Source organism: Ascaphus truei, chromosome 8, assembly GCF_040206685.1.
Source record: "Ascaphus truei isolate aAscTru1 chromosome 8, aAscTru1.hap1, whole genome shotgun sequence".
NCBI lineage: Eukaryota > Metazoa > Chordata > Amphibia > Anura > Ascaphidae > Ascaphus > Ascaphus truei.
In genome coordinates this window covers 78,243,317-78,270,826 of record NC_134490.1, presented here as the reverse complement: position 1 = coordinate 78,270,826, position 27,510 = coordinate 78,243,317, and the positions used below count along the sequence as shown (strand labels likewise).

General features: G+C 40.6%; 1 protein-coding gene across 9 annotated transcripts in view; it reads left to right on the top strand.

The window, feature by feature from the left end:
* The window catches only part of MYOF (myoferlin), a 135,932-nt gene that overhangs the window by 65,376 nt on the left and 43,046 nt on the right, over positions 1–27,510 (top strand). For 3 of the 9 annotated variants that reach the window (XM_075612788.1, XM_075612785.1, XM_075612781.1), the window contains exons 9-25: positions 249–299; positions 952–982; positions 1,269–1,384; positions 2,861–2,987; positions 7,087–7,190; positions 8,836–8,904; positions 9,528–9,571; positions 10,590–10,672; positions 13,330–13,368; positions 15,810–15,934; positions 16,528–16,641; positions 17,411–17,588; positions 18,017–18,141; positions 20,287–20,393; positions 22,773–22,965; positions 23,729–23,884; positions 25,091–25,222. In XM_075612788.1, the coding sequence (XP_075468903.1) occupies positions 249–299; positions 952–982; positions 1,269–1,384; positions 2,861–2,987; positions 7,087–7,190; positions 8,836–8,904; positions 9,528–9,571; positions 10,590–10,672; positions 13,330–13,368; positions 15,810–15,934; positions 16,528–16,641; positions 17,411–17,588; positions 18,017–18,141; positions 20,287–20,393; positions 22,773–22,965; positions 23,729–23,884; positions 25,091–25,222 (1,794 nt within the window). The remainder of the gene's footprint in view (positions 1–248; positions 300–951; positions 983–1,268; positions 1,385–2,860; positions 2,988–7,086; positions 7,191–8,835; positions 8,905–9,527; positions 9,572–10,589; positions 10,673–13,329; positions 13,369–15,809; positions 15,935–16,527; positions 16,642–17,410; positions 17,589–18,016; positions 18,142–20,286; positions 20,394–22,772; positions 22,966–23,728; positions 23,885–25,090; positions 25,223–27,510) is intronic. The other 6 variants (XM_075612782.1, XM_075612787.1, XM_075612790.1 and 3 more) reach the window with 3 other exon arrangements.

Here is a 27,510-nt window from a genome sequence, read left to right as displayed (position 1 = left end):
ATACAGAGCTTAACCTTTTTGGGTGCCGGAAATAGCCGCAAACACATGACCCCAATTAGTCCCCTAAGATCATAAACAGGTGGAAACCCTCGTCTTCCCTTCCAATCGCGATCGAAGCTCAACAAGAGCTGAAGTTGCTATCCCCCCTAAAAGCGTGTATTGCCAACAAGGTACCACCTAATATGATGTTGCCCCAGGGGACACGATCCAAAGTGAGTAACATCCCTTCTGATTTTCTTCCTCTTTAGCTATTCAATTCTGGTTCAATACGATCGGACAGCGTAATTGGAGAATTTAAGGTATGTACTGTGTGTGTATGTAATTATTATTGGGGTTGAATGAATGTTCCAGTTTGGTGTTGAGTAGAACTGTTCCACTGAAGTGTTCACCATGCATTCCGTTGTGTGGTAATGTAATCTATCATTATTCAGCGTTTAATGTAGGTTTTAATCCCATTTAGGGGACCAATATAATTTTCTTCATAGCTTAAACGACGGTGAATCCCAGGGTTATTATCTACTAAGAACCACAGGGTTATTATTAGAATTTTTTTTTTTTTTATATATAGAACTATCACTATGTACAACTAATCTATTTTTCCAACCCCAATGGAACTTTGAACAACACCTGTGTGTTTTTTTTTTTTTTTTTTTTTTTAATTAATGGTTAATAAACCCTAAGGAAATATTTGGGAAAATAACTTATGCTGGATATATGCCCAAGAAAGCCCGTCCGGGTACTGTATGTAAAACTATGGACCAAAGACTTCTATTACTTGCCCAATCTTCATAGATTCTGTCAGGCACATCATTGGCATTTTTTGCTTTGGATCATGTTCTCCACGTTGGCGAACCTACACACCGTTTCTCACTCCGGTATTGGAAGTATGAACCTACTGTCTCAAAAATGACACTTCTGAATTCTTAATAAATTTGCATTTCTAATTTTCAGATTGATGTCGGATTTATTTATGATGAACCAGGTAAGGACTGTTTTTCACTTATTTTTTTTTCTCCAACTTATCTTTACGCATAAAAAAAAATGTCAAGACCACTCGGAACTGAATTAGGAACCAGCGGGGAGCTGAATTTGTACATCTTTTAATTTATTTGGTTAATGTGCCATCTTTCAAATCCCCTTTTTGGTTTGCTCTTAACATACTGTAGATCCAATGGCCAACCTGGGACCTACTCAATTTAACTTCTGGAGAATAAGAAATTACCTTCTGCAACGATGCCCTAGTATCTTCTGTCATTTGCCTTTTTCAGGTCACGCAGTCATGCGAAAATGGGTTCTTCTCAATGATCCCGAAGACACAAGTTCTGGTGGAAAGGGGTATTTGAAAGTCAGCATGTTTGTTGTTGGGACAGGAGATGAGCCCCCTGTGAGTATAAAATATGAAGTATAAAGACTTGTGTAATATACCATTTACAGGGTTTATCTCGTAACAAAGCATCCTACAATTAAAGTAGACACATTTTATGTTGATGTGGTTTCAACAAGGTAGAGAAGAATATTTTGTCGAAGTGCTAGATTAAGAGATAATGCTCTTGGTGTTGGAGGGTGGCGGCTGAAGGGGCTGGTGTGGTGAATTACAGGTGGAATAACACTCCAACAGATGCATGAAAGGCTAATACAGCAAGGAAATAAAAACAATGCTTGGGATAAACACATGGCTATCCTAAATAGGAAATAAAGCTAAGGCTGTGATTATACATGAATCGCCTGGCTGCTGAAAAACAAAGCGCATAAATCCAATGTACCCAAACATACATATGGCGACGGCTGTGCAGCGCCGAACTGCAGGGCGGCAGACTGGAGAGGAGACAGAAGAATTTGTTCTTGGCAGGCGGCGACCGCGTCACGTGAGCGGTTCAGCCAATGTGGGCAAACCGCTCAAAGCCATGCCTCCCTGTCTCCTCCGACTGCCTCCTGCCTGCAGTCAACTTGCCGGATCGCAGCGGTGCCGCCCAGCAGCTCCTGTATAATCGCAGCCCAAGGATCAATAGAATCTGAAGTTTTACAGCAGGTGGGAAAATTGACACTGAGTGGGCCAAGTCGTTCTAATCCATTGTCTAACCCTAGGTTTCTATGTATGTTGCTTATCCATATCTTTTACGTTTAAGGTAAAACTGAAAGGTACCTCAAGTACATGAAACGGCACGTACCCGTTACACGCTGGATACAAAATTAGATCTAGACCTGATGCCAACAAACAAATATTCTATACCATATAATTGGTGTTTTTTTTTGGGGGGGGGGGCTCCAAGATCTACAGTAGGTCCAAATAGGGACTCTTGTATTAAGTTGGGTCTTCATACATGAACATTTCTATGTTATGGCCTCTGAATAATATGCAATGGCAGGCCCGGCTTGCAAAATCACAAGGCGCACTGCAGTGTGTGTGTCCTCTTTCCTTCCCCGGAACCCTACCAGTGGGGCGGTGGCTGCGCAGGATTAAGCCCGTGGGATCCTGACATGGAAGTTGGGCCCCACCGGAAATCGGGCCTGGCTTCTGTGATCGCCACTTGGGTGGGCTCCCTCCATCACCGCACCCGCTCCACGGTTGGTGTCCCGGGGTTGAGTGTGGGGCCTCGGTAAACGCTAGGCTCAGTGTGGTCATAACGATGGCACCACCATCGATCAACAACCCTGTGCAACAGCATACTATAAATCCCATGTAGTACTGTAATTAAGACCCAACCCAACATAGTCCTTAGTGACTGATATAAACCCTTTATCATTACCAATAAGGTGCTCAGGCACCTATATCAGTGAAGGGAAGAATTCTGATCTCTCCTTTTGACCTATTGATTGTAATAGATAAGTGCATTAAATGTATTTTTTTTTTTTTTTGTAGGTTGAAAAGAGAGAGCGAGAGAGTGAAGCAGATGATGTTGAAAGCAATCTGTTACTGCCAGCAGGAATTGCACTTCGATGGGTCACTTTCTTGCTTAAAATCTACAGAGCTGAAGATATTCCTCAGAGTAAGTTGCTGTTAATGCTACTTTTCAATGCTGCTTCTTCAAGAGGCAAACCGAACAGCTTAAAGATGCAGACGGAGCATTTAAAAAAAAAAAAAAACAACAAAAAAAATCCAGCTGGAATTACATTTTTAATGAATTCTAATGTAACAAACATTTTTGTTTCTATAGCAACCCTTTACAAAGTCACATCCCCTTCCTCTTCTGAAACAGACTCTGGCACACCCCTTTCTTGAGCCCTGCCCTCTCTCTAGCAGTGCACCAATTGTATCTAGTGCCTGCCAGGTGACATGATCTTCCCCACAGAACTTTGCATCTTTGGTCCTCTTCTGCGGCATGGACAGCCATTTAGTGAACCCCCGAGCCGAATCTTTGCGATCGATCTGCAACTTGGCTAATTATGTATCATTTTTTTTTAAAAGGCAGCATGGATTGCTGCTTTAAAATAAATTAAAAAAAAAACATTATAAAATATGCAGCATTTGATTGCCTTTTATTGAAAAACATTTACCTAAGCTGCCGATTGATTTGGTTCACCCATGATCGATCAGCAAAATCCTGCTTCACTAAATAGCTAGGAAAGAGAAAAAAATGGTGCGCTGACAAAATGGACCCTGAAAATAGTTAAATCGAAATAAGGGAAGATTGAATGGCCCTATGTAAAAAATATGGACAATTTGAGCAATTTTAGAAAGCTAAAATAGAATATACACAAATAGTAAAAAAAATATATATAAGAATAAATTCAACGACAGAATGAACATTTAACACATGAATGTGTGTGACATGAACCAAAGGGAGTTACTAAGTGGGAGATAAGCAGACTGGTATTAATGAAAGAATTGGTAAAATAGGTCAGTAATAAAAAGATTTGTTGAGGTTGGTGTCCTTGTAGTTGGCCAAAAATAAAATGCTGCCTTAGAAATACTAAGGATAACCAATCCTTAGAGTGGAAATTGCATCAAAAGAAAAAAGGAAAAAAGGCGCAATTGTTGGCAAAAAGTGGTTTGTTTATAGTTAGAATGGAAGATATAGAAGCACACAATGCAAATATACAAAAAGATAAAAGATAAACTGCAATGAGAAATGAATATAGATATACTGCAATAAAAAAAAGAAAAGTTTTGCCTGCTAGGTAAGGACTGGGGCCGATATGCCTGATATAGAAATGAAGTCTGTATATGAAACTCCAAAATGAGCCTGTGGTGTTTCTGAGGATGAAAGTTGAAACTCAGCTTGCCAAATAGATGCCGAATTAGTGCTGCTGCTATGCTGGGGAGCGTCTCCTGGGGTGTTTGCCTCAGTCGGCTTGCTCCCTTGCTTCAAAGCTGCTAAATCCTATGGCTGGCTGGTGCTGGTTACCTGTCACAGGAAATGACGTCGGGCTAGAAGTCTCCAGCATCGCAACCGGTATGACGCTGGTGCTTGCCACTCCACGGAGATGTAAAAAGTGGGTTGCGGCTGTTGTCCTATTCATTCAGGCTCAGAAAAAATTATGGCTGCTACGTGTCTGGGGCACACAAGAGTAAGTGTGTGTCCACCCAACTGAAACGTGACCCACTAACTCCTCCTCCTACGCGTTTCACCAATAGAATGGCTTTGTCAGGAATACTGGGGGTGGACACTCATGGTGGTTTATACCCTAAATTGATTAATTAAATTTCAACTTTCATCCTCAAACACCACAGGCTCATTTTGGAGTTTCAAATACAGACTTCATTTCTATATCAGGCATATCGGCCCCAGTCCTTACCTAGCAGGCAAAACTTTTCATTTTTCATTGCAGTTTATCTATTTTCTTTTTGTATATTTGCATTGTGAGCTTTTATATCTTCCATTCTAACTATAAACAAACCACTTTTTTGCCAACAATTGCGCCTTTTTTCCTTCTCACTAAATAGCTGCCCTTCAGTTTCAAATCAATGCTTGTCAGTGTAACAGAGCAGCTACAATGTACATTCTTGTATTATGAAGGTAACATTATTATTGTTATAATTTCGAGCTCAACTGCTTGAAATATTGGCAACAAATGATCAAAAACGGGAAAGTGTTGCAAGGATCTTGCACTGCTGGGGAAGTGTGCTAAACCTGCTCTAGAAACTAATGTGCTCAGTATATTAAAACACATTAAAAATGGCATTGCGTTGAATATTAAATAAAAAAAGGTGGTAAGTATTATCTAATACTACAGAACTGATTTAGTGGGAGAAAAAATAAACCACGTTGGTTATTGCTTGGAGTGCCCTTTTCAATGTTCATTTGAGACTGTGCCAATTTCCAGGGATATATAAAAGTTTTATTTATTTTTTTTACTCTGCTGTATCTCTTCTGTTTGAGTCTTCAAGGAGACCGGTTCCGGTGTTCGAGTAGAAAACCTTTTCCTGTCTATCTTTTAGTCAGAGCTTCCTTGGAAACACCTCGCCTTGTGTGCATATTGTGGTTAATCCCTTCAGGGCTTTGACATTGACACAGCAGTTCCGAGGGAAAAGGTGTAATGTTGTTTTTGTCGGCTGCATAATTAAAGCTAGATTTTATGCGCAGTGCGTTCAAACCAAATCCAGCCTAGAATCTGGTCCTTTCGTGAACCAGACACACAATAAGTCCGAGGACTAACAGTGACAAAAACCCTTCACCGTGCTGTGTACAGCAACTAAAAAATTTCTCTTGTGAGCACAATTGCTTGTATTTCTAAAAGAACAGTAATCTAACTTCACACTAGTTTCTTGCTGTTTTTAGTAGTTGGATAGAGAGGAACCTCACTCAAACCTGGTAACTGGTATAACTACAGTACTGTGTGCTACCTGGGAGATTAGAGCAGCATTGACTTACGCAGAGTTACCAAGTGATCCCTTATCGTGCACTACAGTAATGGTGTGATGAATTGAATAAAGTACACTAATAACAATTATTTATTAAAATAAGGCCTCTTGTCAGAATTTGATTTTTGCGGAGACTGTCTCCACTTGTATGCCTTTATTTATATAGCGCCAAAAGTGTCTCGGCGCTTGACAAAGAATACAGGACAGGGAATTATAATTATACAATGAGTGCAGCAAAATTGGACAATAGGAAAGGAAATCCCTGCCCCGAAGAGCTTACAATCTAAGAGGTTTGATGGGAAACTTACATGGACAGTAGGTGGGGGAGTAATTGCTGTAGATGGCAGCGCTTGGCCACAATGGATGGTAAGAATGACTGAGTGTGGGGACAATAGCTATGAGTGCCGGCTATTGGGAGGCTTGATTTGTGGGGTGAGTTTTAAGGTTAGTCAGTGTTAAATGAAAAGATTAACACCATTTACAGGGGAAGAGGTGGCAGGGAGGCATGGGTGAGATTAGGTGTGACTGCCTATAAACCAATCAGAGAGCGTCTATTCCTGACTCCGCCCCTCTGCCTTCCCCCTTGCTGACATCACTGGCCTTGTAGCCAGCGACGTCTCCAAAACATAAATAACCTTCGCAATGGCGACGTTCGTGATTTAATCGGTCGTTTCGCTGTTACTATAAGCACAGCCTAAAGCGACGGGTGGTGAGAGACAATGTAGTTCTAACTAGATGTGGAAACAAATATACCATTTATACACAACAAAGTGTCATTGAATCTCTTGCTATGCTTAGATCCATAAACATTTTGAGACGGATGCACCAATGTGTGTGGTCGCACATCGGGCTACAGGGTCTGGAAACGGTTAGTCGTGCTGTCTGCATATAGTTAAGTTCATTCATAGGGCTGCTATTGCAATTCCCCTTTCAGTTGTATGCTGCTGGGTTTATGCCCTAGATCTGGATATGGCGCCAAAGGAGTCACACAGTGAGAGAATGTCTAGATATCCTATAGATAGATCCTGTGTCTGAATGTGGCAATGAGAAATATAAGATGCACATTTTGCACCAGATTAATTTTGCCAAAGGTGTTTATTTCCCCCACAAATGCAAGTGCCTGTATCCTAGTTGACTGACATCATACAGTGGTCATCCATTCTGCCTCTAAATATAGTGGGGTTTTTACACGCTATTTCCATATTAACCCAGTGCTACTCCATCAAACACTTGGTGCTGAAAGACGCCTTGCAGCACTAAATATGGGCTTTTATTCTTTCCAGTGGATGATGCGTTTGCCCAATCGGTGAAGGAATTGTTTGGAGGAGATTCAGACAAGAAAAACTTGGTTGATCCATTTGTGGAAGTGGCATTTGCTGGGAAAAAGGTATTACAAGTGCTGCACCTTATAGTATATTACAAGGCTGCTGCAAGTCCTCTCACATGCTTGACACCCGCCCCCCCGCCGACACCGACTAAATCATGCGCTCAGTACATTTGCCTGATAAAGAGTTTTGCTGCTTCCATGCCACAGCGGGGCTCTCAGGGCTGTAACTTGAATACTGTACGTTATCCCTTCCTGGAAAGCCAACACTGCATCATACAACTTAATTAAAATAAGGTGTTTGTAAATGGCAAGACTGCCCAAGTACAGTCAAATCAAACACAATCCTGTAATGTCTCAAAACTGCAATGTACTTTTGTGCATTCGTTCAACCCCCAGGTTCTCAAGATATTTGCTGCTGAAGTTACTTTTGTTTTTTTGCTTGTGTTTTTTTTTTTTTTTTACAGGGGGATTTAAATGGCCAACTAATAAAAAGCCACAACCGATGTTACAGGTTCCTATTGGTCTGAGATTTGGCAGCCATTTTGTTTGTTTCATTTAAAGCAAGGGTGCTCATCACCAGTCCTCAAGCGTGCCCCCTGCCCTTCTCCCCCCGTCTCCCCCTCCCCCCCCCCCAAACGGGTCAGGTTTTCAGGATATCCTTGCTTCAGCACAGGTGGCTCAGTCTTTGACTGAGCCTCTGAGCTGCCTGTGCTGAAGCTGTGATATCCTGAAACCTGACCTGTTTAGAGGGCGTGGGGACTGGCGTTGAGCCCCCTGTTCAAAGGAAATGATGCAGGATTGCCTCTGGTGCTTTCCCTGTGGATGTTAATGTGCGGTGGAACACACATTCCTTAGAATAACTCTCTTACAATGACAGCCGGTCTGGCGGGTTTGTCTGCGCTGCAGCTTCTGTGTGTGCAGTCATTTTATTCTGAAAGATGTCTTTCATTATAGAAAATGCAATTTTTAGACTGGGTTGGGCAGTAACATGAATTTAACCATCAACACAAATGGTAAAACAATCAGATGCCACCACTCAACCCCCCTCCCCCCCCCAACTATTTTGTACAGTAACTGAACAGGAATGAACTCCGCTTAAACATACATTTGGGCTGTATTTACTAAGCCGTGCCAAGTCATAAGACTCCTCACAGCCCATTTACTTGAATGGGCAATAATGTGGCTTCCATCGCTGGATGGGATCTCGTGGAATAGCACTGCTTGGTAAACATGGGCCCATGTCTATCACATAAAGATGTGCTAAAGAGGCAACGTTGGTGTTTTGGCAATCTATGCTGGGGCCATAACAGGAAACCTTATTTTTGTTAAAGTAAAATTTGACCTTTACCTTCCAATGGCAGATGGTTTTGGAGATGGAAATACACTTTATAAATGTATGTATGTACTGTACACCCGTTTATCACCTTATAGGTTGTATATCCTGAGCGAGAGCTGGTTAAAAAAACAAAAATGGTTTGTACCATTAGGATAAAGTTAACTTTATGGAACCAAAGTATTTAAACATAATATTCATTTGAGTGAGTGCATCCCTTTTTTTTTTTTAAATAGATCCATTTTAACCCTCTGATACCTGCAAAGCATTGCATACTGTAGACCCCCCAGGTCTGCATTTGGCTGCTTGCAGTTGTGTGATTATTGGCTCACTTTGAACTCCTTGTGAAGGTTTTGGCTTTTCTTGTTACAGGTTTGCACTAATAGAATTGAAAAAAATGCAAATCCAGAATGGAATCAAGCGGTCAACCTCCAAATAAAGGTCAGAATTACATGGAAGGTACCCCCTTCTCCCCCCCCCCTCCAGTGCTTGACCATGACGTTATACAACAAAAGACAAAGCCCAATGTGACAAAATATATAGTAAATTGTTTATAGTTAAATACTTCAATAATAATATTATTCTCATGAGTAAGGGTCCTCTAGTTAAACCCTTTGGCCAAAGCATTATCAGCCTGCAGCCAACATCAAGGCATGACCACATTTTGGATGTAGCATTGGGCTTTTCTGCCTTTTGTTGTATACACGTGGACTCGCTCCGTAGCACCCCTTTTGATATATGTATAGGCTTGCTGGGGTTGTTTGTTAATGACCATGAAGTTAGCCTAAGATTGCAGGGCCCCTCTACGTCAGGGGTGTCAAACTTGGTCCTCAATGGCCACCAACAGGTCAGGATATCCCTGCTTCAGCACAGGTGGCTGTCATAATAATTGAGCCACCTGTGCTGAAGTAGGGATATAATGAAAACCTGACCTGTTTGTGGCCATTAATTACCGTTTTTGACACCCCTGCTCTACATCCTTGTGGTTGAGATCTGCATTTTATTTACATCTCTGATTTTAAAGGGATCTATTCCGTGGCTAATGCAGTATTTTTGTCTTGCAGTTTCCTTCAGTCTGTGAGAACATAAAAATAACAGTTTATGACTGGTAAGTTCAGCATGTAACAGTAAACCAAGAATCCCCAATGCCCAGCAAATATGACACGCTATTTAGTGAATTTCTGTGGGGTTTGCTTCTTAAAATATTCTTGTATATTTTTTTTTCCAGAGCCCTGTGCAAAGAAAATGTGATTTATATCTAACCTACAGTACAATAAATAATTTGGGTTTTAAATAAAGACGTGTGGTAGAAAAAGTATACATCCCTCTGTCCCAGTTACTACTGTATTCCAGCCCATTCGTAAAGATGTCACTATAACTTTATGGGGTTTCATGTTGATCCATAAGAAAGGTCCCAAACCCCTCCAACTGTATGGACAATGAACTGTTATATTATCATGTTGCTTTCTTTTATTTCTGTGGGAAACACATTTGCTAGTACTGCCAACTGTGTGTTCTGTTTTTAAAATGAAAAGTCATCCGCTGTCACTAACAGCTTTCACAATAATGTAAATAAACCATTGAGCATGAGATTTTAGCAAGTAAATTGAGCATATATAACAATGAAGTGGGGGCTTCCACCATTCAGATTTAAGATCTGCCTGTGTGCGCATTACCATGTAATTTCCCAGAATCCCTGGCTGCACTGGGAGCACTGTATGCTACGACATAACGGGGAAAGGCAGGGTTGCAAATCTGTCTGAGATGTGTGTGCTCAATTGTTATTTGTATTTGCAATACACTACAGTGGAGGGTTTTGCCCCCTTTTTTTTCACCCACCATAACGTCTATAATGTGCCTATAACTCCCAAATTCTCCTGTTCAATTTTATTTAGTATTTATCCTTTTTGTGTGTGCTTTTTTTTCCAGCTTCATTCAAAAACATTCCTAGTGTTACTGTATTTTGTGACTACACAAATCTTTTTGTGCCATCATTGGTTTTGTTCTCTGAACGACAACCTTTAAGGCTTCAAATTGCACCCTGAAGTTTATTTGCTGTATGGCCGTAATTAATTTTGAAGCTTGACTGTGCAAATAAATGCCTCCCAACGTGGTATTTCCTGCAGGGATAGACTTACCAAGAATGACGCAGTCGGAACAACCTGTCTAAGCCTGTCTAAGATTGCTGCTTCTGGTGCCGATATGGAAGGTGAGTTTTATATGGGGGCAACATCTTCATCATTGTATTAGAGATGTAAAAGTCCATACAGTTGTGTACCCATCAGAACAAAATTGCGTCATATCCAAAACAAATCCTACTATTAGAATAATGGTTACATTCATGTAGGGCGCTACCAATGCCGTGTTATGTCAATGTAAGAAATTATATTTTCCCTAATAGGGTGTCTGCGGGTGGAACTCATTGCATGGTTGCTTTCGGTGAATTATGTGGGGTCATTATTGGCAGCAAAGCACATTACTGATCCCTTTAGCCCCGGAGGTGGTAACTGTCTGAAATGAATAGTTTTTCCCCAACAGCCATTTTGAAGTGCTGTCCTTTCTTGACCTAACAATTAACCGCTCCTACTAATTAAGGGTGGTACTCGGACTGCGAGACACAACCTAGGTATATGGGATTTAGATGCACTTTTTTAGACAGCTTTCTTATTCAATCACAATTAAGTGTGGTGCACCATCTAACGAGTTCTTTAGAAAGCATGGTTATACAATGTGGATGATTTTGTTTTGGAAGACCTGTGTTGGAACGTGGAAGCTTTGTTCTCTGCTTAAACAGAATTCATGAGACCACGTTTCTACAAACGGTGAAAAGGTTGTTTGTGGGTGAATACATCATTTTACAGTGATATATGGTTTTGAAACTAAAACAATACTAAAAGAAAGAACTGTAATTAACATTATGCTGGTTTGAACCCTGCGATGTATCATGTTTAAAAATTAAATGAAATAAATAATAATAAAAAAAGCTTGCGCATCTTTCACACCTCAATCAGTAAAAGTGTAAATTGTGAATTTTCCCAAATGACACTTTAACTGATTGAGTTGTTACAGATGTGCATGTTTTCAAATTTGTGTCACTACGCTAATTTGTTTCCTTAGATTTTGTGTTTTTTAAAACATTCGCACTGTATTGTGTTCTGACACTAGATAAATGGCTATGTGACCGTGCACATTAACTTCTAGTGCTCTCCCCCGAAGCTTTACATGTGCGGTATCTGTCACACTTGGGCCCAGATGTATGTGTCTTTATATAGCGCCATCCATGTACATAGCGCTGCACAACAGTAATACATGGGACATAATAGGAATAAGAGCTTCATACATAATGTCACTTCCCCGAAGAGCTTACAATCTAAGTGAGGGGTGCGCAAACGGGGGGGCGCGAGGATATCTGTGGGGGCAGGGGGTATACAGAGGCCCCGCACGCTTCCCAAAGGCACTTAAATGAAGTGCCAGGGAAGCGGAGAAGGCCTCTGTAAACTTCGCTCACCTTGGTTCAGACGGCTTCTGGAGACGCGTCACCATGGCCACTCTGCGGCCTCGTGACATCACGTTGCTGTGACATGATGCACAGAACGCCAGAACCAAGGTGGGGGCGCGCACAGAGGGGGACAGCCGGCAGGGGGGCGCAGGAGAACAAGATTGCGCTCCCCTAAGTGGCAAGTAGGGAGAACTTAAAGACAGAAGCGAGGGGGGGAGGGGGTTAGTGCATCTACAAGGATTAATGGTAAAAGCATATGAGATGTATAGTATCAGCCTACGGAGCTACACAAATGCTTCATTAGAGGTGTGTTTTTAAGATGGATTTTAAAGGTACAGATCCACAAAGCTCTGTTTACTCGGTGCTAATAACGGGACGTTATCAAAATCATTAATGTTCTTTCCTTGATTGATGCATATACACATGGCTAATTATATGTAAAAATGGCCAGTGCAGAGTGAGAGATGCCCCAAAGAGGACCTACATGGGGTGAGACACCTGTGCCCGAAAAAGAGCCCAACTGGGAAATGTGCTAATATGGATATACAATGTACATCTAAATTACTTAAATTGGCATACTGTACATCTCCGGTGGGCACCGTTTTGTGCACAAGTCTCTTTCCTAATGTCGGGCAAACCCCTGCCTTAACTATAAGGAACCTCTGTGGATATGCGTTTTTAGAAGGAACACCTTTTGCAAATTAATGGCTAACACCATGCCTTTCTGGATAATAACAGCACTTTAAAGGAGCAATCAAAGCGGGCGGTTTATTTTGGGTTTTTTTAAACATGGAGTTGGAGCAGGAGGTCTTTGGAGCTGAGCCCCATTGATTTCCGCTCCGGTGACCCCCTGCTTCCAGGGATACTTCCCTCTGGATGGAGTGCCAGTATCGGCTTCGGTTGGGCTAGCAGGGGTTTAAAGCTCTCTCGTCACAGTGGCGCCCCAGGTGATGTCACGACTTCCTATTGGCCCGCAGGATGTGGGATCTTTGAAACTCCGCCATTACGTAATCCCTGCTAGCCGAGCAGCTACCGGTAGCCCCTACGCAGGTATGTATGCCCGCGAGCAGCTCCGGAGATGCCCTGCTTTGATCTTATGGTTTCTAAATGTATTAATTTTTATACCATATCGCCCGCTTCGATGGCTCTTTTAACAATGCATTAGTGAGCTCTGAAGGTGCAGGTTCGAATTTAACGAGGCGTTGGATTATTGCCTCTAAATCAATAACACTGGATCTAAGCCATAAAGTAGTCACTTTTTTTTAATTTTTTTTAAAAAGCATGAAATGTATGGATTTTATAGGTATCATTTTTAATACTAAATAAAATGTAATGTTTTTTTTAACACTTCTCTTTTTATAATATAGACAATGAGTCTACGGGAGTTGGGTCTTCATCAATTGCAGGTCTATATCTTGGTGTGCTATGATTTTGTGATCCGCTGCCCAAACTGTATCTAACTAAGCTCTTGAGTGATTGGCAATATAACACGAAGGCCATTCGTACCATACGTATAGTTACAGTAGTAGACGATTTTATGTATGGAAAACAGTTTTGGCACTGGAAAACCGCACATAATTATTTTGTGTGTGCTGCATGTTTCGTTCTTGCTGTGCTGGCACTAGTTATACTGTGTTACGGTTTGAATCATTGTTGGCCTGTATAAGTGGCAAGATACTATTTTAGTAGGTTTTGCAGGTGAATTAAATAGCATTTGTGGGGCGAAACTTTACTGGTTTCCTTTCAGTTATGGATAATATGGATTAAAGAGCATCCATAGTCATTTTACAAAGTTCCTTATTTAAAAGTATCTCCACTATAAAATGCCTAATGATCTAAAAGATATGCCACTGTTACAGGCCTACACATGGTTCTTCTGCACTTTGCTTTTCATGTATATTGACACTTGGCAACGGTTTGCTCCATAAGGATACCCTACGATGAGTGGCGTTACACTGTTCCCTTATATTCCTCTGCCAGTGCTTGGCTTGCGTCATGCACTAAATTAATTGGTTCTCTAAAATTAGGTTTCTGACATGTCGACTACACAAAACGAAGCTAATAAATGGGATGCCTTTATTTCCTTGTCCAGAGCCAGCCAACTTTGATTTTTTACACTAGACGAGTAAAGTAGTTTGAGATTCATTGCTTGTCATTATGACTTCTCATGCTACCACTGCCCAAAGCTCTCCATTCCCTCTATTTTGTTTAGCAGACATCAGCAAACAAGAGGTTTGTGTTGTCCCAGCAGGAGCCACCCCATCAATTAGTATCTGAATAAATACTCGTCACTTCAGTCTTCTGGGGTCACACATCGAAGATATCTGGGGAGAAAAAAGAGCAGTTGCTCATTTTTATTGCAAATGTATATATAGGTTTTTGAACATTTTGTGGCACAGCACTGAACCCCTTCAGTACGGAAGAGGCCTGCAATGCACTGCAAAGCTATCCAGTGCCACCAAGCACTGACATGGTACAATGCTTTTACTGATTGGAATCAATGTTTTTGTATTTATTGATACAATTTTGATCTCGAATTTGGCATAGAAACATTTTGGTTAATGCACCTAAATCCGCTGCCTTTTTTACTTAGCACTCACTTTTCTCCCAAAAATGTCCTAATGTTCAATATTCTAATTTTGATTTTTTTTTTTTTGTATTGTGAATCTCCACACACGCACGACCCCTAATGCAGACATTCGCACCTTGGCCAGGGTGCAGAGGAAGGGTGGGGGGGCCCATTTGCGAATACTTGATGCGCGATTACTTTAACACATTGTTTTTAAAAGAGGCAATTGTGCTGCGAATAAACGCCATATCCGCGGCAGTCGAATGTCTGCGGATAATTTGCGTATCTCTAGCGTCTGTGGCTCTTGCTGCACTCTCTGCTCCTGTTAATTTCCGCTCCTGTTAATTTCCACAAGTGCAGTTTTTCACAGTGAAGTTCACTTGGAAATCAAGGTAATGTAAATATACACGGTACAGATGTTATCCTTGCAAAACGTTAACATATCATTTAAAGTCTTCCGATCTATCTATAATTACATTACAATAATCTTGTGTCCCTTCTACATGTACATTTTTGCTGATCTGGCCCCTTTGGAGAAGTAATTGAAGTGTCCCGCTCCTCATTATTGTTCGCTTTTAAATAACTGTTGGGGGTTTATTCTACTGTATATCCGCTGAAGCAGCCGATCGAGCCATTTTCGGGTGAAATTCCCCATGGACTTTCATTGGCCGCTTTGGCGGACGTAGAATAAGCCCATTAGTATAAAATCACTGTCTGTGTTGCTTTATCTGCACTTTAATACCTGTCCATTTGCACCCATTGAATAAACGATATAAAAAGCTTGTGCACTTTTTATATTTGAATGCAAAAACTTACCATGCTTGCCTCCTATACTTAAATTTGTTGTTATAATTAACATTAATTTGCAAAAAATGCTGTCACTCAAGCTTTATTAAAGAGATTTGGCTTTTTATGTGGTAGAAGTAGAAAGCATGCAATATAGATACTAAATGTATACCATACATGTACTAAGGTATACACATTTAATATCTAAACTAGATTTTGGCACGCAGCTATATTAACAGTTTTGACTTAGACTTGTGCATTTGACAAGTTTTTGTTTCCAACAAAAGACTATTTTATTCTGTAGAGCTGTATTTTATATTGTACTCCTAAACCTCTTCAAAGTTGAACATGTTAACGTATTCATTGGTAGGAGAAAAATAAATATAATTTGGCTAAATTATGTTAAGCTTGTTTAAGCATTACAGCAAATCTACAGAATAAAATGGTCTTTTACTGAATAGGTTGCACTAATGTTGATTTATTCACTATAAGCAGGGAGTAGTGAAAAGGAACTAGGGTTTCTACCAACCTTTGGACCCTGCTACTTAAATCTCTATGGGAGTCCAAGAGAATTCACCGGGTTTGCTGATCCATATGAAGAACTGAACTTGGGACAGGTAATTTTTATTTTGGAAATGTAATGCCGTGATGCTGTTTAATAAATAAAAAAAAATGCTTTTGATTTATTTTAGTACAAATCCAGTTTTTTTTGTGAATGAGGTTACTATTGAATAGAACATTTCGGACTGCTGTGCAATCGATGCACAGACATTGAATAGATGAAACCTGTTGGTAACCGAAACTTCACCCTAGCTCATTTGCCTGTAATGGTTCTCCACATTGTTCTCCAAATTACATAATTTGCAATTGATTCATAACTTGTAATGATAACCATAGCCCCTTCAAGTTGTTGTAAATAACTTATATAAATTAACACCAAGATTCTCTTGTCCTCCCCACAAATTCCCTAAGTCAGTAACACACCGTTTATCAGTCTACTAGATTCTTTTCAAATGAATGGAAGTTAATACATCATTGGCTGGAAGTTAACCTTCTCACTATATTAAATAAGCACCAGAGAATGGTCTATTCCATCCCTTATGTCTGGCAGTCCTGAAGATGCAATAATAGAAGTGTTGCTTCCCTTTACCCTACTATGGCGAGACCCACAAGCGTGTGCATAGGGAAAATATTCCTAATGTCTTTTCAGGGTGAAGGTGTTGCTTACAGAGGGAGGATCTTGGTTGAACTGATCACTAAACTTGATGGTTCACCTGCTCAAAAGATTGAGAATATCCCAAGTGATGATATCCTTGTTGTTGAGGTAAATACTGTATAACCGTTCTTGGAATTGTTAACTACTTTAGAACATATTAGTATCGCAGAGTGGCCTTTAGATCTTGTACTTGTTAATACATTCCTACTAATGTACATATGTACTGTACATGTTGAGCTGCAAGCCATACATGTTTCTCCTCACACTTCACTTGCAGTATTACCATCTGTAGGTCACTGGGACATGACCAGTACATATGAGACACCATAGTTTGTAGTAGATTATTTGTGCTGATATTCAGGGTAGTAGGTACTGGTACCCAGGTACCTTTAGTAGGCTTCTGTTGTATGTACTGTATGTAATCAAGGTAAAACGGCTAGAAAGGACAGAGGACCAGCATATTTGTATCAGTGCAATCTTAATTTGTGAAGTAGTGATCGACATTTTGGTCCCCGCAGCACCCATCTCCAGAAAGGTGCTGTCTGGGACTGACACGGTAATTGCCATTTAATAAATGACGTTTGCACTGACTCGGGTGTGCTGGTCCTCTCTAGTGTTTGTGTTTAATGTAGCTAATGGGTGGAAAATAACAGTTTACTACATGTCCAACTACGTCTAAACAATGTAGTCTGAGGATGCAAAGAATTTTATAGCTATACGGGTCAACTATTTCAACAATGACTGGGATTATAATTTGCCTGTTAATCACTGACCTACATTCATGCAGAAAATGATGTTCTAACACTGCAGTCTGATTTATTCTTCTCTTGCACAATGGTTATCTAAATCAAGTGATTTGTAAACCTTCTTTCTGTAGAAATATCAGCGCAGGCGGAAGTACAGCTTGTGTGCAGTGTTCCATTCTGCTTCCATGTTGCAAGACATTGGTGAAGCTGTCCAGTTTGAAGTTAGCATTGGCAGCTACGGCAACAAATTTGATAGCACTTGTAAACCTCTTGCGTCAACAACTCAATACAGCCGCGCTGTCTTTGATGGTATGTATGAAGAACATAGAGCCTAAGCAATTAGATTATTAACTTCCTATTTGACTAAATATTGTATTTCCTTTCCTACTTTTGGCTGGCATCAAAATATATATATATTTTTTTTAAATCCATGTAATTTTAAAACAGATGGTAGGTATAATTGTTCTGCAATAGTAGGTCCATTTTCAAAGGAGCATGTTTTTAAATCTAACGTTTTCTGATGAGTATTTGGGGCTTTTAATGACGCATGACTATTAATTGCAGTACACTTAATTTTTGACATCTGAACAGTAGAGGTTCTGCCGTAGCAGGTAAGAGGCCTCGGGTTCTCCCTCGGAACCAAGCCCCGCTAAGTTTCAAGCCGTCTCTTCTGCTTTAGGAGTTTGTATATCCCAAAGAACTACTTTGCTAACACACAAACGTTTTTTTTAATGTAGGCAACTTCTATTATTACCTCCCATGGTCCTCTTCAAAACCTGTGGTAACACTAACGTCTTTCTGGGAGGACATTAGTCATCGACTGGATGTTGTTAATATTCTCCTGGCCATGACTGAACGATTGGTAAGCATGTTGTGTATTTCTGTACATTGATCTATAAAAAATAGTACTGTATCTGATATTTACATACGATGTGCTATTCCATAAGATGCCTTCATGTAAAGATCACTGCACATATACATTATTTAGATAAAGCAATAGTCTGCACTCCAGTGCTCTTGTTTATAAAGGTGGAAATGTAATGTAGGATACACGTTTCGGTCCTTCCCTGGACCTACGGCAACACGAGGAAGAACAGACATGTTGATTTTGCGTTAAACTTCCACCTTTACTATTTAAACTATTGCTTTATCTATCTGAACACTGCAGTTTGTGGGAGTCCTGAGCACCCCCCCAGGGCAGATTGCTGTGGAAGTAATGTGAGTGCGCCTTCAAACTGACCATTTACATTATTTGGCAGCTCCCAAGTGCAGAAAGGGATAAAAAATATATATATGGTCCACACCTGGTCAGCAATAGAATGGTGCAAAACCAGTGTGAACTTAAATTAACATATCATTTTCATTTTTGGATGACTCTGCATTGCATTTATATGATATTGTGTATTTAAGTGGTGTCTTTCCATTCCAAAGCGTGTACTATATACCTACATATATCTATTCATACATGCATCTCTAGGGGTTAGTTGCTATTTAAATAGGTAATACTCATGTAGCACCCTACATGGTAATGTCTGTTATGCTGTGCCAGAGAGGTTGCATTATTGTAATTAAGTAATACTCGATAATAAGTAATACTTTTTATTTGGCCAAATGATGAGTATAACCACGTGTGGTCCTGAATGAGTTAACCTATTAAGTTTTTGGGTATTTCCTTTGTCTGTATTCGGTGGTAACAGGGAGTGGCTTTCATATTGGTATAACTAGTTGGTTCTCATTTTAATCAGTAGGGCACAAGAAGCTCTGACTTGGTGAAATAGATACAACAAGCGACAGAAGCCCAATGCTACATCCAATATGACAAAAAAATACACCGTAAAATAATTATATATTCTCTTGAAAAAGGGTAATTTACTTTAACCCTTTGGCCAAAGCATTGCAAGTTTGCGAGCCACGACAAGGCAGATTGGATGTAGCATTGGGCTTATCTGTCGCTTGTATACATTTTGCCACGCTCAATAGCTCTCCTTTTTGACACATATACATATATATTTCAGCTGTTGGAGGTTAGTGGCCCTTCCTTCCCAGGGTTTTAAGCCCGGCTCTCCCCACTTCCCAAGTCAGCAGGTCCTTTTCATTCTACTCGATATAGATCCAATGTTGGTATTTCTCCCTCGTAATAGAGGTAAATAAGAATTTTAATCCTAATAGAGGTATATTAGTATCTTATCTGGCAGTGTTAGAACCTGCGAACGGGTGTCTGCCTTGTCGTGGCTCGCAAGCTTACAACGCTTTGGCCAAACAGTTAAACTAAATGACCCTTTTTCAAGAGAATATATAAGTATTTTACTATGTATTTCTGTCATATTGGATGTAGCATTGGGCTTCTCTGTCGCTTGTTGTATAAATTTGCCACGCTCAATAGCACTCCTTTTTGACACTTTATATACATATATATTTTGTGGGGGCTCAGGGGTTCCTAAAATTAGCTTGCTGGGGTTCTGTGTGTTGCTAGTGAAGTAGATACATGATCGAGAAGGCAATAGGGAAACTATCAGTTAGTGGTGCCCCGTAATGCAGTCAAATGCAAGTAGCCAAATGGCTAGCAAGAGAGCAGGTGGATGGGAACCCAGGGAGACCTTTAGCATGCCAGAGGTCCCTCAAATAATGGTCCTAGTCCAAGCTTTGTCCAAGCTTTGGCACAAGTCTTAACTGTGCCCTTCCATCAGGAACTTCATTGGGTGGGAGCCCGGGGACATGGTGTCTACTCAGTGGGTGAAGGTTTTATTATATATCTATTAGTTTGAGTTCTGTTTGGTGCCCTTTTACTTAATAAAAGTTCCTCACTTGCCGCCCTACCCAAGAGCTTCCTAGTCTGGTAGTATGCATCGCTAAACAAGTCGGCATCGACCGAGATTACCCACTGACTATACTCAGGCAGGTCATAATTTTACATTTGCCATTGTAATTTTCCCAGGTCAGGACCACATGTAATTTGCTCCTTTTTAATAAACATAAATATTAACTTCGACAAACATTTCCTCTGCAGCAATCCAACATGGCATCATTGAAATCGGCAATACAGGCAAAGGTTCCTGAAACGCGTTTGGCAGAGATATGGCTGAGGCTAATCGATCAACTTCTTGAAGATATGGTGTAAGTATTGTCTGTCTATTATCCAAACAGCATAAAGATCCCCACCACATGCATGGAACGTTGTCTGCTGGGGTAGTCGCTGAAATTGGGCATGGAAGATTTTTTTCAAATGCATTATTATAAGTAGTTTTACATGCAAGCAAAAACCATTGTAACAGGATTCACAGTGATATGAAGTGCGGCATAAACTCAATACTGCAAGTCTGAACTTCTGTAAGGTAAGAAATTGTGGTTCAATTTTGACGATGTTAACCACTGCTCTTTCCTCTCCCTGCTTCTGCCCTCAACTTCCAGCTGACAGGAGAGAGAGAGAGAGTGTGTGTGTGTGTGTGTGTGTGTGTGTGTGTGTGACACACAAAAGGCTGGGGGCGAGAGACTGGGGTTGGGGATCCCCAGAATTTCACACATTTTTCTAATTCTGGGGTTCCCCCAACCAAAAAAGGTTGAAAACCACTGGAATAAACCAACATGCGTGTTTCACCACCTAGTGGCTTCTTTGGGGGTTGCAGCCATTGGCAGTTTATACACTCATGCTCCACATTGTTTTAACCACGTCTGCTCACTGCAGCTGTTTTTATTTTTTAGTTCACGTTAATATTTAAACACTATGGGTCATTAAAATTGTTTTTATAGCTAGTTATTAGCAGCATTTTATCATTCCAAGCGCCTGCCACCATTTCACAATTTGGTACTAGCCCTTATTAGATAAATGTTGCTACTGGTTAGGCTTTAACGCTAGACATGATGATCTGCATCTATAGACAGCCATATTGGTGTTCTCCTAATTTGATGTTGGCCTATATGGCCATCCTTACTTTTTAGAGTGCTCACCAACAGAGGATTCCTGTTCTCTCTACCTATTCCCTAGCTACTTACAATGTAAGCTCCATATAAAAAAAACCCCACAAAAATATACATCATGAGAAAACAGGACAGGCACTCCAAGATCCAAAGGTGAAATGTATTCCTCAACATTTCGGCTCCCAATGGAGCCTTTATCAATACAACCTTAAGAACGCTCAGAAACGAAACGTTGAGGAATACATTTCACTTGTTTACATTGTAGGTTTCCCCCTCACCCCCCCCAATTGGTTATAGATCAATTTGTTGCATATACTTTAGAGCTGCACGCCTTATCCAATAAGAATGTGATTTTTTTTTTTAATTTTTTTAAATCTTTTATTTGACCCAATTATAGGGATGTTGCAGGTATAATTTCCCTTGTTTTACCTGGGCAAGGCCGGGGAGTGAGGGTTACGTAGTGAGATTTTTGATGTTGCTGGCTTTCTGGCAATTGTCTTTTCTGGGGTCATTTTATCCTCCTGTTTGTTCTGTCTGAAACGTGCTACACCAAGGCAAGGTCTCCTGGAGCTAAGAATGTGGAGTACTTCCTTGAGACTTCCTGATTCCAAAAAAAAAGTTGGTTAAAAAGAAAAAAAATACCTTGCTACTTTAAATACATTTTACAGATCAGAAACAAACCAGAACTTCATACATACCTCACTCTCCTGTCACAGCTGTCTAAAACCTGGACACTGTGGAAGTTTGTGGGGCATGCAAATGAGCACATGAGGGGGGCTATGATTTTAGTGCCTAGGTAATCTACAAACACAGTTAACCTTTTGTTTTATTTTCCTGCTACTGAAGATCCGTGTTAAATGTGAGAATCTTGATTAAGTAGAGATTTTTAAGGTGGATAAAGTGTTGATTCTCCATGCAAAAATATATGCAAAAATATATGCAAAAATATATGCAAACCTTGAACATTATTTGTGTCCTGCAATTACTTCCTCGCTCCTAATTCCCCACAAAACCACTTCCCAAAGCATAAAATCATGCAGACGAGGGGTACGAGATTCACAATAGCTTGATAAAGTGATTGTGTTTTAGGAAAATGCAATTAGATTAAATGGGGGGGGGGGAAACCTTTTTCACAATTTGTATTTAAAAGCGTGTTCCGTGTTCCGTGTTCCGTGTTCCGTGTTCCGTGTTCCGTGTTCCGTGTTCCACCAGGTTCCAAAGAGCAAGAAAGGAGACAGCACAGATTTAAAGTGCAGAAAAAAATAATCTGTTTCGAGTCGGCTCTCTATCCCTTCATCAGGGTGGGGCACTGAGCCACCCCATGTCCATGTAAATAAGTACAAGTGTATGTTGGTTATTTTATAATGTAGTGGAACGCCATACTGCTTTGTACCACCACGTTTCCATCCCCAGATGTAAATGTATCTGTAAGGAACATTGCTGCTGTTCCATTATATACTATTAAAAGAGGGTACTACGGGACTCTGGGTGAGATTGGATATAAAAATATTTACTTGCTGAACTAAAATAGTGTGTTTTTTTTTTATTTTTAAATATATTTATTTTTTACATTTTAAGCAAACCGATGCCTTCCTTGGAAGGAATGTCCAATGTCACCACGCTAGACATGCAGCTTAAAAAGCTTCGACAAAGCTCCCTCAAAAGCATTGGGGAGGCGGCAGTGAAGATGAGAGGAGAAGCAACAGATGTGAAGGCGACTTTGCTGGAGATTGAAGACTGGTTAGAAAAATTAGTACAGCTTTCTGAAGAGGTTAGTGCAGTGCACCCCAGTGTACAGGGTTTCTGTTTGGATTAATGACCAGCCTCATAATTACTTTGAAAACAAACGAATAGAGCCAAGGCTAAAAATATTGATGACTGATGTTTTTCGGTGATGAGATTGCTTGGCAATCAATGTAAAAAGCACTTGTTGATCATGGTGGGGATTAACCCTTTGAGTGCCGCGGCACTTGCGATCATGTGGCTGTTCTCCGAGGTGATCGCTCTGTCACTGATGGAAGGGGACGCCTCGCCCACCCTTCTGTTCAGGAGCATTGCAGATCGCGCCCAGGACACTCTCCCCTAAGAGAACATAGTTTCTTTTAACACACCTACCATGTCATGGGGCACCCAAGGTGCCAGCACCCATAATGTAGTCCCTATGTCTTGGGGCACTCAAAGGGTAAAGTAATGAAATTGCCAATCAGCAATTTAACCTATTTGACATGCTACCGTCTCTAATTCACTTCTGCCCTATATTGGACTGCCCCTTTTAACTTAATCATCTGACTAATTACGTCCTTTATAATATATTATCTTTTTGATTATGGAAACATTTATGTAATACTGAATTTTATTTTAATTACTTATCAGTGTTTGTCATACTCTTTAAGAGCATTAAGTTTAATATCTGTGCCAAATTATCTCCGTTATTTTGACTTTGATGTGTCTCTTACACTTTCAATATTAATTTGATATTGCCACCTATTTAACTGGTGGTTTCCAATGAAACTTTTGATGTGGTTTCTGCCCAGCCACAAAACAGCATGCCGGATGTGATCATCTGGATGATACGCGGTGAGAAGAGATTCGCCTACGCGCGTGTTCCGGCTCATCAAGTTCTGTACTCTACCACCAGTGAAGAAGCATGTGGCAAGTACTGTGGAAAGGCTCAAACCATCTTTCTACAGGTATATTCTTGTTTTATAGGCCTTTTACTCTCAGTACTTCTGTATTTCTATGAAAGTCACATTAACCAAATAAAGACCCCTTTCCATCCCTTAAGGAGACCTTCGATATTCTAGTGATGCTGATTTTGAAAATGTACTTGTATAGTACTTAACATTCGGAATGCACATTGATACCCTGACATCCAAGACCTATGCCAAACTAGGTGCACTTTACAGGAACAAATCCTCCCTAAGCCTGCTGGTCAGAAAGCGTATCGCACAGCAGATGCTAATGCCAATTATCGACTATGGAGACATAGTATATGGCTCGGCACCCCAAACCCACCTTGGCAAACTTGACACCCTCTACAATTCAATTTGTCGTTTCTTTCTCCAATGCAACAACACACATCACTGCGAAATGCTCAAAGAACTAGATTGGTCATCACTCGAGTCTAGGCGCAAAGTTCACCTTTCCTGTCTTGCCTTCAAATACTTTCTGGGCAAGCTACCTATCTATCTGAACAAGCTCCTCACCCCTACCACACGCAGCACTTATCTGAGATCAGACTCCAAAAGACTGTTCATGGTCCCAAGGTTCAACAAAGTATCCGGCCGCTCCTCCTTCTCTTACCGTGCACCCCAAAACTGGAACAACCTACCGGAGACTCTCACATCCACCACCAGTTTAAGTTCTTTCAAAACTAAGGCTGTCTCACATTTTAATCTGGTCTGTAACTGTTACATACGCCTATAATATACATCTTCTCTAACTGTGCATGCAATGTATTGTATATAATGTATATATGTTCATTTATGTAACTGTATTTGTAACCATGTATTATTTGTCAGATTAACTGTGCCTAGGACATACTTGAAAACGAGAGGTAACTCTCAATGTATTACTTCCTGGTAAAACATTTTATAAATAAAATAGTTACAAAGCAATTAAACATCCCCAGATTTTGTGCTAAATTCAGTATGTTCGTCCTGGTAGAAAGCATATACTTTATATTTTTTTACACCTCCTACAGTACTTCCCATAAGAAAAAGCAAAACGTTTAACACTCTGCCACCAAGAAAGTCAAATCTACCCATGTGCCATTTTTCTTCTTTAAGAACGACAAAATAAAATTGAAATGAGATCTCCTATTTGTACAGTACATATATTACATATCTGTATATTATAGCTCACCGCTTCCGCTTTTTGTTTGGCATGTTTTCCAGTACCCGCTTGATAAAAATAAAGGGGTAAAGATTCCTGTTCAGTTGCGAGTTAACATTTGGCTGGGACTGACTGCCGTTGAAAAGAAGTTCAACAGCTATGCAGAAGGGACTTTCAGCGTCTACGCGGAAATGGTATGCTTAATCGCTTCATATTGTGTACGCGGAAATGGTATGCTTAATAGCTTCATATTGTATACGCGGAAATGGTATGCTTAATAGCTTCATATTGTCTACGCGGAAATGGTATGCTTAATCGCTTCATATTGTGTACGCGGAAATGGTATGCTTAATAGCTTCATATTGTATACGCGGAAATGGTATGCTTAATAGCTTCATATTGTATACGCGGAAATGGTATGCTTAATAGCTTCATATTGTATACGCGGAAATGGTATGCTTAATAGCTTCATATTGTCTACGCGGAAATGGTATGCTTAATAGCTTCATATTGTATACGCGGAAATGGTATGCTTAATAGCTTCATATTGTGTACGCGGAAATGGTATGCTTAATAGATTCATATTGTATACGCGGAAATGGTATGCTTAATAGCTTCATATTGTGTACGCGGAAATGGTATGCTTAATAGCTTCATATTGTATACGCGGAAATGGTATGCTTAATAGCTTCATATTGTGTACGCGGAAATGGTATGCTTAATAGCTTCATATTGTGTACGCGGAAATGGTATGCTTAATAGCTTCATATTGTGTACGCGGAAATGGTATGCTTAATAGCTTCATATTGTGTACGCGGAAATGGTATGCTTAATAGCTTCATATTGTATACGCGGAAATGGTATGCTTAATAGCTTCATATTGCGTACGCGGAAATGGTATGCTTAATAGCTTCATATTGTGTACGCGGAAATGGTATGCTTAATAGCTTCATATTGTATCTTCTTAACACAGCAGGGAAATCGATGAAAGAAAGATATTTAGTTCAAAATGTCTTTTATAAATTCAGCAACTGAAGTGCAATTCTTTTAAACGCCAGCTAAGGCTCTTTAGACAATATTTTGGAAAAACAAAAAGGATGACGTTTTAATTAAAGTAATTGAGATTTGGTTTTTGAATGAAAAATGTGTCCTAAAATGCTATTATACGTTGATCACTGCTTTCATTAAATTAGGAGAAGACTGGGATTTTTCTGTTTATTCATTACACGTTACGTTTGTTTGGGCAGAAATACAAAGAACAAGCACTATAAGCGAGATCATACATTATATTATGAGCCCACATTTACATCACTCTTTCCTGATGACGGTTCCTGTGGGTACGGACACATATATGCTGTAAAGTGACGTTCGCAATATAATTCAGGATCGTGCTTTTCGGGTGCTGATATTTCTCTTCTTATGACATTTGTGTACCTGCAGTCAGGTTTCCAGGTGTTGGTGCCTCATTAAAATGAATTGGTAATTGCAGAATGTGGTTTTCCATATCGCACAAAACCTACAGTGATTCGCAAACTTTGGTTCTCTGCAATTCACAATATTTGAAAAAATTATATAATCAAGTGATAAGGCCGCTTTTCTACCAGTCTAAATTTGTGTCTAGAGCTGTGCAAAATGTTAACACAATCGAGAACCAGGCAAACTTTTCAGCAAAAAGTTTTTTGTGACTGTCAGTACTCCTATATACCTTACCCCCTCACATGGCCGTAGCTCAGACAAGGGGAGGCAGACTACAGTAATGTTTATAACACGAAGGTGTTTATAATGCAATTATCGCTAGGCACCAATATAACAATATGATCCTCAAACGTGACGACACAATGCAATCAGATATAAACACGTCACACAAGACGCTGCGCAGATGTGTACCCGTGTCTCCTGATCACCGGACCCTGCGTGCGCGGTCCTCTGCGCAGATGTGTACCCGTGTCTCCTGATCACTGGACCCTGCGTGTGTGGGCCTCTGCGCAGATGTGTACCCGTGTCTCCTGATCACCGGGCCCTGTGGAGCTCTTAGATGGTGCCTTAACGTAGCAGGCCTGTACTTCGCAAATACTTGGGTGCCCTTTTACTTGGCTTGCGATGAGGATCCCCTCCGTCGCTATGCGTGCCTGCTGCTGCGGTCAGGTGTAGGCCCCGCTGGGCTCTACTTCCTTTAGCCAGCGTCCACAAACTCGGGCGGATCGCTGGCTGGGCTCCTGGTGGACCCTCCGATCTCTCGGGCTGCTGCAGCTTCTCCGCTGCGTGCTCTGCCAGACCCTGCCATGGATTATTTTCCCTTAGCCCCACCTCTTAAGTTGACCCGCCATTGGCTGGGGCCCTGTCCATAACAAGTCACAGCCTCCTGCACCAGATGTGGCTGCCTCATGCACGCTTGGAGTTGTAGTTTCCTATTGCAGCACACGAGCGAGGCGGGAGGCAGGGGGGGCAGTGAATGTGTCAGCTGTATGCACTTACAAGGGGG